The 14,071-nt window shown below is 39.5% G+C and overlaps 1 protein-coding gene across 1 annotated transcript in view; it reads left to right on the forward strand.

Moving 5' to 3' along the window:
* The window catches only part of LOC133242540 (RNA polymerase II elongation factor ELL2-like), a 143,257-nt gene that overhangs the window by 16,853 nt on the left and 112,333 nt on the right, over positions 1 to 14,071 (forward strand). The window contains exon 2 of the mRNA XM_061408737.1: positions 12,918 to 13,069. Within this exon, the coding sequence (XP_061264721.1) occupies positions 12,918 to 13,069 (152 nt within the window). The remainder of the gene's footprint in view (positions 1 to 12,917; positions 13,070 to 14,071) is intronic.

Below are 14,071 nucleotides of genomic sequence, written 5' to 3' on the forward strand. Positions count from 1 at the left end.
TAGGTCTGATAAATCTCCTCAAGGGAATTTCCAGATATTTCATGTCTTTTGTTTCTATTATAAATGTAATTTTCAAAGAACATAAATTTTCATGCATGTTTTTAAAAAGTGATCACATAAAAAGGAAATAAGTTTTTGTGTTAATCTCGAAAATTTAGATGGCATGCTGCAATTCATTGAGCTGCAGAGTCAGACACCACTTGGGGACTGAACAACAACAACAACGCACCTCTATACATCAATTGGAACTGAAAATATTCTCATCAGCCCAGAAAAATCCCTCTCTGTCCCTCTCTCTCCCTCTTACACACACACACACCTTTTATTAGAGCTGTTATACAAGTGTTTGGTCAGTTATAAGTATTTGCTCATGTACTGCACAACAATCTTAAAAGTACCAAGGGCCTCTATGGCTGGCACAGAAACCAAAACCAAGTAGAAGAAATTCAAATCCCTAGAAATGCCTCCCTAAAGCCAAACCCACCCCTCCCAAATGTGGGTGAGAAAAAAATAAATAAATAAATAAATAAATGTAATTTTCAAATTAGTCATCTTTTCATTTTATATTCTAAATAATTATTGCCTTGTGCCCTGATCAACCCAAGAAAATTCTAAAACTCATTATTTGATTTCATTTTATTACCCTTCAATTGTTTCTGGCATATGCTTCAGGTAGACTGTTAGATCATCTTGTATTTTTAACATTTTTCCAGTTCTGTTGTTCAGAGCATAAAAGTTCATGGCTGTTACTTCTTCATGGTGGAATGTAACTTTTATCCATGAACGATATCTTGACTTGGTAAAGAAAACTTAGGTCACAACCTTTTTCCCTCAGAACTCTGTAGACATTGCTTCACTTTCTTCCAGTGCTCAAGATTGTAGAGCAGAAGTCTGAGACCAGACTGGGTTTTGTTCCTTTGTAAGTTGCCTGGTTTTTCTGTTGAGCTGTATGTAGGATACATTTTTCTTTGTCCTTGTAATTCAAAAATACCACCAGGATAAGCCTAGATGTTGTGCTACTTTCATTAACTTTAACTGGAATACAATGGACCTTTTCAATCAGCAAACTCTTTATAGCTCGGGAAAATTTTCTTCTGTTATACATTTGATTATCATTTCAGCTCCATTTATTTTGGTTTCTTCCTCAGGATAGCCAATTACCTACAAATTGAATCATTCCTTTTTCTTCTCCTATACCTCATCTTCTCTCATCATTTCCATCTCTTTGTCCTCGTCCTGGAGAAAAATCTGCTTAGAGAATTCAGGGACTGCAAAGAGTAAGGGATTAGCAAATGATAACTGTATAATTAATTTTATTGGAATATAGTTGTTTTACAATGTTGTGGTATTTTCTGTTATACAATAAAATGAATCAGTTATACATATACATATATCCCCTCTTTTTTAATTTTCTTCTCACTTAGGTCAACACAGAGCATTGAGTAGAGTTCCCTGTGCTACATAGTAGGTTCTCATTAGTTATCTATTTTATACATTGAAGTGTTTATATGTCAATCCCAATCTACCAGTACATCCTACCCAACATAATTGTATAATTATTATTATATTAACAGCTCTCCTCTATTCAGTTTTCATTCAGTGAATGAAGTTGTTCATAAGTTTTATTGGTGTGGAACTTTAGAATTTATAAAGCATTTTGCAGTCATTCTTTCAGTTGCTCCTCATGACAAATCTTGGAGGTGAGAATATTAAATCCGTACTTTAAAAATGGAAAAAGTGATGTTCAGAAAAGTTAGGTAATCTGCCTAAGATCACAGAGCTGGGTAGGGGTGAATGTTAGAACAGGGACCTCAGCTTTGGGTGGATGCCCAGGTCACTCTTATTTTTCTAGGGAGCATTGCTCCCTGGTTTCTGTTCCTTTTAGAGCACAAAACCCTCCAAAGAAAGCATTAGCTATGGAATTTCAGCTTGAGGGATTTGTACTCTCAGAAAGCAACAAATCATATTTTGTTACTTTTTTCTTTGTTTAGACAGACGTCATGGCATTTTCTTTTCTTCAAACAGATATTTTAATCGCTTGAGCCCCTCTAAGCAATATGAAGCAATTGTAATCACAGATGTCCTTGATCCTTCCTGCCGTTCTCATTTCCCAAAATAGAATCCTTGCTCAGGATTCCTCATGAAATAGTACAGTTGAGCCTTTGTGTTTTAAAATCCTTATTATTTGAAAATAGCTTTATCTGCAACTATAATACTCCTGAGAAAAGAACCAAAAAAGAAAAACCTCACTGTAGATTTTTGACATATCTCATCCTCTTATAAAAACTTTCTTCACACACTAACTGACAGTTAGATATTTAACTCTGAAATTCAATATTTCATATTTATTGGTGGGAATATGATTGTGCATTAGGATCTTATATCAGATCCTTCATTAATTGTTAAGGATTGAGGCGCTGAACTGCTGAAATCTGTCATATGAATATGACATAGTGAATTTATATATGAAGTCTAACTATTGATCTGGCCTTGATCTATCTATAGCCCAGTTGCACTTAGGCTCATGTTGCTGTACTAGTAATGGGCCCTGCTGCTAGACCTAATTCTGTTTCCTGACCTCTCTCTCTTGGGTGGGTCTTCTTTGCAGACATACACATACATAAATCAATCACGACTCGTTAGAGTCCTGGAGTAACTGAGACAAGACAAAGACTCATCCTGCTGGGGAGATTTTATTAACCCTTTGAACCCAGAGGAACTTCTGGAGGGAGTTTTGTGATCTTTCTCCAGAATGATCAGTGGGAGCTGAGAGAGTTTTGCTCTTTGCCATTTCCAGGGAAATATCTTCTTTCTCACATTCTGAAGTTTACAGCCTCTCCACCCTGCCCCAGTACATTATTCCCATTTTGAAATGTCACATCCTTTGAGGTGTCAAGTTCTAGTTAGAATATTTGAAGATCCTAAAGTGCCCAACAGAGAAGGCAATGGCACCCCACTCCAGTACTCTTGCCTGGAAAATCCCATGGATGGAGGAGCCTGGAAGGCTGCAGTCCATGGGGTCACTGAGGGTCAGGCACGACTGAGTGACTTCACTTTCACTTTTCACTTTCATGCATTGGAGAAGGAAATGGCAACCCACTCCAGTGTTCTTGCCTGGAGAATCCCAGGGACAGGCATCCTGGTGGGCTGCCATCTATGGGGTCGCACAGAGTCGGACATGACTGAAGTGACTCAGCAGCAGCAGCAGTGAAGTGCCCAAATTGTTCATATCAGAGGGCTGACCTTTCCTCAGAGATCCAGAAAATCCCAAAGATGAGAAACAGAGAAATCTACGCAGAAGTACTCTGAGCAATTTTACAGCCAACAAAAGGATCAAAACCATCTCATCATGCAAATGTCAGGCCCTCAAAGCAATTCTATCTACAAGAAGGAAATAAAGCCACCTTCCTGGTTGAGGCTCAAAGGGAAGGCCAAGAAATTTCCCAAGCCCTTTTACCTTTCTATTCATTCCAATTCCAACCTACTTTTCTTTAGGTTAATTTGAATTCTTTGTAGCATTTGATTTCTTCAATCTTAATACACAATAAATAACAGTGCATATATGTATGTGAGTATACATATTTTTTTCAAATGAATATTTTGAGTGCCTGTTCTGTGTCTGACTCCGTGTTCAGGTTCCTTTTGAATAGGAGACCTATTCTTTATAAGCTTCACTGTTTTATGCTGAAGGAGAACAGATTATCTCACCCTGCTGCTGATGCTGCTGCTAAGTCGCTTCAGTCATGCCCGACTCTGTGCGACCCCATAGACTGCAGCCCACCAGGCTGTGCCATCCCTGGGATTCTCCAGGCAAATACACTGGAGTGGGTTGCCATTTCCTTCTCCATTGCGTGAGAGTTAAAAGTGAAAGTGAAGCCGCTCAGTCGCCTCCACTCATAGCGACCCCATAGACTGCGGCCCACCAGGCTGCTCCATCCATGGGGTTTTCTAGGCAAGAGTACTGGAGTGGCTTGCCATTGCCTTCTCCGTATCTCACCCTAAAATATGCCATTTTGGCATGAGGAGCTGAAGGCAATGGAGACCTAGTAAGCCCAGGAAGAACTTTGTATCTCACCCTTAACTGTCTAAAAGAATTTAGAAAGGGGGCCTTTGCCAGTGTTACAATAAAGAGGGACCCCTTCCAGGGCCTGAGAGTGGGCTCTTGTCTAACACTCAGAAATGAATTGGCTGAGAAGACACTGGTGCTGACAAAGCAAGAGACTTTATTGGGAAGAGGCGCCTGGGTGGAGATTAGAGATTAGGTGGGTAGGATTAGAGAACCCAAGAGAACTGCTCTGCCATGTAGCTCAGTCTTGGGTTTTATGGTGATGGGATTAGTTTCCAGGTAGTTTCTGGCCAATCATTCTGACTCTGGGTCCTTCCTGGTGATGCACATGTCACTCAGTCAAGATGGATGCCAATGAGAAGAATTCTAGGAGGTGGTCAGACATGTGGCATCTCCTTTGACCTTTCCCAAATTCTTCTGGTGGGTGGGTAGCTTGTCAGTTCCATGGTTCTTACCAGGACCTCCTGTTGTAAGATAACTCATGCAAGTGGTTACTATCATGCCTGGTCAGGGTGGGCAGTTTTGGTTAGTGGTTCCCCTAGCATTGGGAAGGCAGCTATTACCAGAGGTAACTTGAGAGATAATCTCTCATCTGAGAGATTTATTTTTTGCAGACAGGGCAAACATTTGTTTACCAAACATTTCCTCTTCTCCACCTATAAATTGTTTTCTTTCTCTTGAAGCCCTGGACCCCTATCACTTGCTCAGCGCATGGTGACATACAAACCATAAGTGTCTGGCTGCCTTCAAGTCTCATATGTTTGTGGGATTCCTGTACATAAGTAATTAAATTTGTTTTTCTCCTGTCAGTCTATCCTTTTTATTATTATGGGGAGGTTTTAGCCAAGAACCTAAAGGGACAGAGAGAAAATTCTTTTTCCTTCCCTTCAGTGCTCTGTGTTTTCCTTTATTAATTACCCTCTAGGTATTTGCTTATCTTTGCCCCAACTTGTATCAGTTCTGCTGAGGCCTCTTTGGTTATCCACACTAAGGTTAGAATCTTCAAAGGGTAAACAATACCTGAGGGGAGAGAAGCATGTTGGTAGCAGTGTACATCCATGTAAGCACAGCCTAAGAATAGGAATGCTTGGGGACTTCCCTGGTGGTGCAGCAGCTAAGAATCTGTGCTCCCAATGCAGAGGGCCTGGATTCATCTCTAGTCAGAGAACTAGATCCCACATGCCACAACTAAGACCCAGAAACAGCCAAATGAAAGAATAAATATATATTAAAAAAAAGGATAAGAATTTTCACTGAAACAATTAATATTGTTTGACCCTCTTAAACTATTCCTCTACACCAGAGATTTCTTAGCAGACCTTGAGGACTTTTTGCTTTGTTTTAACTACAGAAACCATTCCATTTGGTGAGAAAATTTGTTCTCTCATATATCCTGAATTTGTTTGACTTTGTTTCACAGAATATATATCAGATAGTAGTTAGATCCATACTGATAATAAGTTTCTTGGTACATGCAATCCTTATAGATTTTTGACACATCTTTTCTGCAGTAATATAATGAATAAGTAAGTCCCTAGACCTGAAAATGGTCTCTTAATAAAGATCGCCAGCCCAGGTTCAATGCAGGATACAGGATGCTTGGGGCTGGTGCCCTGGGATGACCCAGAGGGATGGTACGAGGAGGGAGGTGGGAGGGGGGTTCAAGATGGGGAACACATGTACACCCGTGGTGAATTCATGTTGATGTATGGCAAAACCAATACAATATTGTAAAGTAATTAGCCTCCAATTAAAATAAGTAAATTTAAATTAAAAGAATAATAAAACTAAAAAAAAAATGAAATAGTAAATTCATCAAAGGTATTCTGGACACCATAAATTATTTACCAAACCTAGCCTCCAGAAAGAATGCATCCCAAACAGAGAAACCTCATTTTAAAGGACACTCAAGGCCAAATAAACTGTCTTAATTTGACAAATGTTGCTTAACAAAGTGTTTACAGCACATATTTCCAGATATGAAATTTGTTGCCTTAACTAATCATCTTTGTCCTGGGGAAAATAAATGAAAGTCAACAGAAAACTGATCTCCTAGATGTGTGGTTTTAAATAAATAATGATGATGAGAGGGAACCATAGGTGCTGAACCACCCTGTGAATTCTTAAATCATTAAAGTAAGCAGCCCTGGCAGAACAGTCCTCCCCCATCCCTAAGTTTCTGCATAATAAGAGAATTGTGAAAAAAAAATCATTTCTTATCCAAATAAATCTGATGGTATTTTTTTTTAAATAGTAACAACAAAAGAGGGAAAGAAATAGGTTGCTTGAAAGCCAGGCTGTTTTGAAACAATATTTGCTTTTTGTTTGTTGATTGTTTTGTTTTGCCTTCTATTAGACAATTCACAATTGTGTTGAAACTCAAGTATTTTTAATTCTCCCATTTATTCTTGAAACCTAGGAAAGCAGAGACCATATGGCATAGCTATAGTTAAAATAAGCTTTATCATCATCCTCCCAGGGCCCTGAAAGTCATAAACTATTTAAGTCCCTTTGTTCAGTACTCTCTTCTCTCCCAAGGCTTCGAGTAATGGCAAAAACCAGCACAGAAACCAGTGGTAATAGAAAAACCAGCACAGATACCAACGAAGGTGTCTTAAGTTTCCATTTGATCATGTATCCCTTGCTCTCACCCATGCTTCCCTCAGCCAGAGCTTATGTTATTGAACATGGAAGCAAGAACCATGTGTTTAAATAGTTTACAGATTTTGTCACCCTTGGCCACTACCTGCACTGATGTCTATCTCAGAGTGCTACAGAAGTATCCATAAGTGGAGATGACACTCCCGAGGTATTCAAGCCAAAGCATTTTTGTGACTATCTAAATACATGAAACTTGCTTTTCTGTATGAACTGACAGCATTTATAAAAGACACGAAGTTGAAATGGAAAAGGCCATTGTTAGCTAAATGAAATGAACATGTTTATTGACTGAAAATCACGTGGAAAGACTGTCTTATCTAAGTGTCCAGGGCACCTGCTGTTATTCTAATCTTCCTAGTTAATGGTCTCCAAAGCATGCTCCTTCCTCCTATGTCTCAACCCCTGCCTGGGCATGACACTAATGACTATATTGGCATTTTACATTATTTTGTGTGATTCTTAGTTGATCTCTGTCTCCCCAACTAGACAGTATAATCTACATCAGAAGGGGCCATACCTGTTTTGCTCATAGCTGTATCTCCTGTGCCTAGAATATTATCTTGTCCACTGTAAGTTTTCCATTAAGGGGAAGAAAGGAAAGGACAGATTCCTATGAAGTGGAAAATTAGGGGAGGAATGTAGTTAGAAGTTAGTTACTGGAATAGTAGATATGCTGAAGTTCAATGTAAGACACTGTATGATAGGTAGAACAATGATTGTCCATGTCTTAATTTCTGGATCTTATGGCTATGCTACCTTTATATGGCAAAACAAACTTAGCAGATGTGATTAAATTAACGGTTTTGAGGGTTTTGAGATGGGGAGATTATGCTAGATTATTCAAGTGGGCCCCCTATAATGACAAGGGTCCTTAAAGTAGAAGAGAGGGAAAGAAGTCAGAATGAAAAGAAGGATCTAGACTCTACTGTGGTGTTTGCTAATAGAGGAAGGGAGGAGCCTGAGCCGAGAAACATGGGCAGCCTCTAGTAGCTGAAAAAAGGCAAGGAAATGGATATCCCCTGGAGCCTCCAGGACAACACAGCCCTGTTCACAACTTGATTTTAGTTCAGTGATACTTTTGTTAGGCTGAGAGCCAAAGAATTGATGCTTTCAAATTGTGGTACTGGAGAAGGCTCTTGAGAGTCCCTTGGACTGCAAGGAGATCAAACCAGTCAGTCCTAAAAGAAATCAAACCTGAATATTCATTGGAAGAACTGATGCTGAAACCGAAGCTCCAATACTTTGGCCACCTGATGTGAAGAGCCAATTGTTTGGAAAAGACTCTGATGCTGGGAAAGATTGAGGGCAGGAGAAGAAGGGTGAGACAGAGGATGAGATGGTTGGATGGTATCACTGACTCGATGGACATGAGTTTGAGCAAACTCCAGGAGACTGTAAAGGACATGGAAGCTTGGAATGCTGCAGTCCATGAGGTTGCAGAGTCAGACACAACTTAGCCACTGAACAACTACAATCTTTGTTAGACTTATACCTCCGGAAATGTAAAATAATAAATTTGTTTCATTCAGGCTGCTAAGTTTGTGATACTCTGTTACAATAGCAATAGGAAAGTAGTACAGGACCCATTAACATTTTCCTTTCCTTTTCTTTTTTTTTTTTTTGGCATTTCCATTTCTGCTAACACTTTCCTTTCCTATATATTACTAGGGACTTCCTGCCAGTGTATCCCTGAGGTGACAGTTTGTTTAAGGAGCTAGTTTTTTTTTTTTTTTCCCTGTAAGAAGTAACAATTATAATTATAATAAGAATAAAATAATAGGAGTGTTTCTATAACAATTACATAGCATCAATTAATATATATTAGGGGTTTTGTAAAAGTGACATTGTACACAGAACACTTAACCCATAGTAGCTTACCATGGTTATGCTCTTAAATTTGGAGAAGAGGGCCTCCTTGACTGAACTCCATGACATAGAAGGTCCCAGGGAAGCCCCAGATAGTAGAATCACATATACCCACAATTAATTTATTAAAAAACAAAACAAAACAAAAAAACCTGAGTACCTGCATCACTCAGAATCTTTTCCTCAGTGCTGGCACAGTGTCACCATAGCACAAGTCAAGGGAGTGCTGAACCAGAGTAACTCACCAATCCTATGAGGTTATCACTCATGACTAACACTGATCAAACCCCAAGTCTTGTCCTGGGTCCTTAAACAAGAGGAAACTGCAAATGCAGTGGTGCCACTGCTCATGTCAGAGAGGGGCAAGGGACTTTAGAGTACAGGGAGCATTTGACTAGAGGTATTTAGGTAACAGAAAAGACAAATGAATCCTTACATCTTCTTTGATAGCACGAATGCACTGAATTCTTCCATAATATTGAAGAAGGAATTCATAGGGCCTGGACTCCATCTTAGGCCTGTTCATGCTGATCATGCTCAGCCACCTTTCCAATGGACTCTGAACTCTGTGTTTAATGCCTATTAAAACAACAACAGAAGGGTAAGACCCCCTCAAGACAGGGGAACCTTGAAGATCATATCTAGGTTACTTATTGCCTAAGAGAAAACATACACTAATCACCCCTTCTCCAGACAGGCCATAAATTTTTCTGTGTCTATCAGAGTGTAACCTCGGGTTTATTGATTATTGGCTAATTGTTTGACTCTTTGAGCACATGAGCACATAGCATGTGAATAATGGGGTTATTGGGATTGTATTTTCCTTGGTTTATGTGAAACTCAAGGAGTTTGGAGTGGCAGGTTCAGACACGTACACATGGGGTATACAAGATTTTCACAAATGCTGGTCGGGGTCCTTGGCTAAGAGGAGACTCTGCCTTGGGCCCGCCGGTGTAATAAACTGCACTCAACTATCTGCGTTATCCTTCTGAGTGAGTTTGTTTCCCGGAACGCGTGGCTACAACAATATCATTTCCTAGTGTTTATATGATTTTCTTTCTTTCATTTTCTTATGTTTATGGTTCTAGAAATACTTACAAATTAATAGGCACATAGCTATTGAAGAACATCATTCAATATTAAATGACTCATGCTTTCATAATTTTACCTTTATATAGGTATAAAGCTTTTATATATCTGTATATGTATATATATATATATACAGAAAATAGAAATTCTTTACATGCTAATAAGTATAAAGTATATCAATTTTTTACACGAGCAAGGATAAGGATATGGAAGACGAGAGTTGTGAATGGTGTTATTTTTATAAAACTATGTATAGTTGTTATAGTCACGCATTCCAGGAAACAAACTCACTCAGAAGGACAATGCAGATAGTGGAGTGCAGTTTTATTACACCGTTGGGCCCAAGGCAGTCTCCTCTTAGCCAAGGACCCTGACTGACTGTTGTGAAAACCTTGTATACCTTAAGTGTACTGCTCAAGCTCACATCCCCAAATTCCTTAAACCTAGCCTGGAAAGTGTTAAAGGGAGATACAATCAGGTTACAGCCATGATTCATAATCAGAAGCATCAGCTGGTTATATATTGTAGCCTACACCAATGGGTGCCATAAAGATTATAAAGGTGACTGACTACATAGGGGAATGTTACATTCTTTTCAGTGACGGGAAATCTTGGTATGGAATCTAGTGTTTATCAGTCCGGGACCCCAATTTGGCTGTAGGTATGTTATCCCCATGGCTACCAAGCACATGGTCCAAAGCTCACTGAAAGTGCAAGATGGAGTTTCCTTTTTCAAGATGGAGTCAGCTCAGTGTGTTCCTTTCCTCCCTCATAATGATTTCACTTTTAAAATTAATATGTTAAAGAATGTTTCCCTAAAATTAAAAGCTTTGTTTACCTAACTTTGATTTAAACATTTTACATTTGTTAATCATAATTTGCATTCTTTACTTTAACAGATGATTTTGACTATTTTAAAAATCCTGTTTTTTAAGTATGTTAACAAATCTTTATTTTAAAAATAATTTACATTGTTATAAACATATATTACATTTTGCATATTTTGAGTATAATTATATTTTTATTCTTTACAACATTACTAAAAAATTTTCACAATCTAAAAATTAAGAGTTCTGTTTTGAGATTCAATGGGAATTTTTAGGACTTAAGCCCAGGAAGCAGCATCTCAGGTTACCCTGAAAGAACTGCTCCAAGGAGGTGAAGGGGGAGCCAGGATATGTAAGAGTTTTGCAACAAAGGGCAGGTAGTAGGAACACAAGATTAGTATTAATAAAAGAAAACTAGGTATCTCAAGTTAAGAGGCAGTCCTGTCTGCCTCTTGGTGACCCCATGTATTGTTTGATAGGCTCTCATAAACCGGTGCAAGCCAGCTCCAGCGCACCATCTCCAAGTCACAGGGCTAATAGGTGGTCAGAGCAGAAGTGTGTCCCTGGGTCATATGTGAACTTCAGAGCACTCCCCCTCATAATTCTTTGGTTTCAGATCCAAGGGTTCTGATTCACTAATTGAGAGGTGAAATCACACACCTACTGGTCTTGCAATCTCTTCACTTCCACTCCCCTACCAACTTTGAGTTAGAAGAAAGCTAAGCACAAAATATCCTTGACTATGCAGCTAATGAATGTGATAAGCTCATTTGAAATTTCACACTTGCTTCTGAAATGGTTCCACTCAGTTCAGTGAGCCTTTAAATAGGCACCATTTCAAGGCTGTGATGGCTTACCCATTAGTGGTTAAGTGATTTGCCTTAGGCTACTTTAGGAAATTACTTTAAATCAAAACCTCCATATGATAGAAATCTGTATTGGAAGAGTCACTAGAACTTAAGGCAGCAGGAAGAATACATTTTACTTTCAAATACATTATTCTGGGGGAATCAAAAGGAATGCCGATTATCTAGGAAAAGGGTAGTCCACATCTAAACTACTGTTAGCAGTGGGCCAACAGGAGTTTCAATGGGTTCCAACAGCTCCCTTGTTTGGAACAGGGCCTCTCTTGTCCTGCTAAATCTTCCTGGCATTTGAAGAAGAATCATCACAATAAAATAGGATTTAAGTTCTAAGTTTATGTTGAAGCCAAGTAAAAGTGTTTCATATAGTGTCTCCTTAAAATAGTAACTTCTAGCTCTTAAAAAATTGTTTTGCATAACTTTTATCTCATTTGTCTGCTTTTTCTTTCTTGCTGACCTACTAGAAGGACACAGATGAGGAGAGGACAGAGGTGGCCCCACTCACCAACTGGAAAGAGGCAGGTGGCTTTGCCATCAGAGAAGCAGATGCATGGAAACAGTGCATTTATAAAATGCCTAGAAGAGGCCCTTAGAATTGGACATGGAACAACAGACTGGTTCCAAATCGGGAAAGGAGTACATCAAGGCTGTATATTGTCACCCTGCTTATTTAACTTATATGAAGTGTACATCATGAGAAACACTGGGCTGGATGAAACACAAGCTGGAATCAAGATTGCCAGGAGGATATGCAGATGCCACCATCCTTATGGCAGAAATCGAAGAACTAAAGAGATTCTTGATGAAAGTGAAAGAGGAGAGTGAAAAAGTTGGCTTGAAACTCAACATTCAGAAAACTAAGATCATGGCATCTGGTCCCATCACTTCATGGCAAATAGATGGGAAAACAATGGAAACACTGACAGACTTTATTTTTTGGGCTCCAAAATGATTGCAGATGGTGATTGCAGCCAGAAATTAAGAGATGCTTGCTCCTTGGAAGAAAAGTTATGACCAACCTAGGCAGCATATTAAAAAGCAGAGGCATTACTTTGCTAACAAAGGTCTGTCTAGTCAAAGCTATGGTTTTTCATGTATGAATGTGAAAGTTGGACTATAAAGAAAGATAAGCACTGAAGAATTGATGCTTTTGAACTGTGGTGTTGGAAAAGACTCTTGAGAGTCCCTTGGACTGCAAAGAGATCCAACCAGTCCATCCTAAAGGAAATCAATCCTGAATATTCATTGGAAGGACTGATGCTGAAGCTAAAGCTCCAATATTTTGGCTACCTGATGCAAAGAGCCAACTGATTAGAAAAGACCCTGATGCTGGGAAAGATTGAAGGTGGGAGGAGAAGGGGATGAAAGAGGATGAGATGGTTGGATGGCATCACCGACTCAACGGACATGAGTTTGAGCAAGCTCCACGTGTTGGTGATGGACACGGAAGTCTGGTGTGCTGCAGTCCATGGAATTGCAGAGTCAGACATGACAGAGCAACTGAACTGAATTGAACACCTGCTTAAATCCTGTTTCTGAATGCAGGACAACACTGAGGTCCCCAGCAAATGCAGAGCCTGGGGGCCTGATGTTGCTGATAGAAATGAGGCTCCACTGAGGGAGTGTTTAGGGGAAGAACGGAGCTTAATGTTGGTGGGAATGTTCTGTGGCGTCAGTCTAAAGTGCAAGGCCAAGAGGTAATGAGTAAACAGGATTCCAATTATGGATAGCCTTTTGGTGTTTGGAATTGAGGGTAGTAGCTGAGTCAATGGAGCTTTTTGATGTGGCTGATGTACCCAAAGAAAGGCAATGCCAAAGAATGCTCAAACTACCGCACAATTGCACTCATCTCAAATGCTAGTAAAGTAATGCTCAAAATTCTCCAAACCAGGCTTCAGCAATACATGAACAGTGAACTTCCAGATGTTCAAACTGGTTTTAGAAAAGGCAGAGGAACCAGAAATCAAATTGCCAACATCCAATGGATCATGGAAAAAGCAAGAGAGTTCCAGAAAAACATCTATTTCTGCTTTATTGACTATGCCAAAGCCTTTGACTGTGTGGATCAAAATAAACTGTGGAAAATTCTGAAAGAGATGGGAATACCAGACCACCTGACCTGCCTCCTGAGAAACCTATATGCACGTCTGGAAGCAACAGTTAGACCTGGACATGGAACAACAGACTGGTTCCAAATAGGAAAAGGAGTATGTCAAGGCTGTATATTGTCACCCTGCTTATTTAACTTCTATGCAGAGTACATCATGAGAAACGCTGGGCTGGAAGAAACACAAGCTAGAATCAAGATTGCCAGGAGAAATATCAATAACCTCAGATATGCAGATGCCACCACCCTTATGGCAGAAAGTGAAGAGGAACTCAAAAGCCTCTTGATGAAAGTGAAAGTGGAGAGTGAAAAAGTTGGCTTAAAGCTCAACATTCAGAAAACGAAGATCATGGCCTCTGGTCCCATCACTTCATGGGAAATAGATGGAGAAACAGTGGAAACAGTGTCAGACTTTATTTTGGGGGGCTCCAAAATCATGGCAGAAGGTGATTGCAGCCATGAAATTAAAAGACACTTACTCCTTGGAAGGAGGGTTATGACCAACCTAGATAGCATATTCAAAAGCAAAGACATTACTTTGCCAACAAAGGTCCGTCTAGTCAAGGCTACGGTTTTTCCAGTAGTCATGTAT

The sequence above is a fragment of the Bos javanicus genome, chromosome X (genome assembly GCF_032452875.1).
Source record: "Bos javanicus breed banteng chromosome X, ARS-OSU_banteng_1.0, whole genome shotgun sequence".
NCBI classification, from domain to species: domain Eukaryota; kingdom Metazoa; phylum Chordata; class Mammalia; order Artiodactyla; family Bovidae; genus Bos; species Bos javanicus.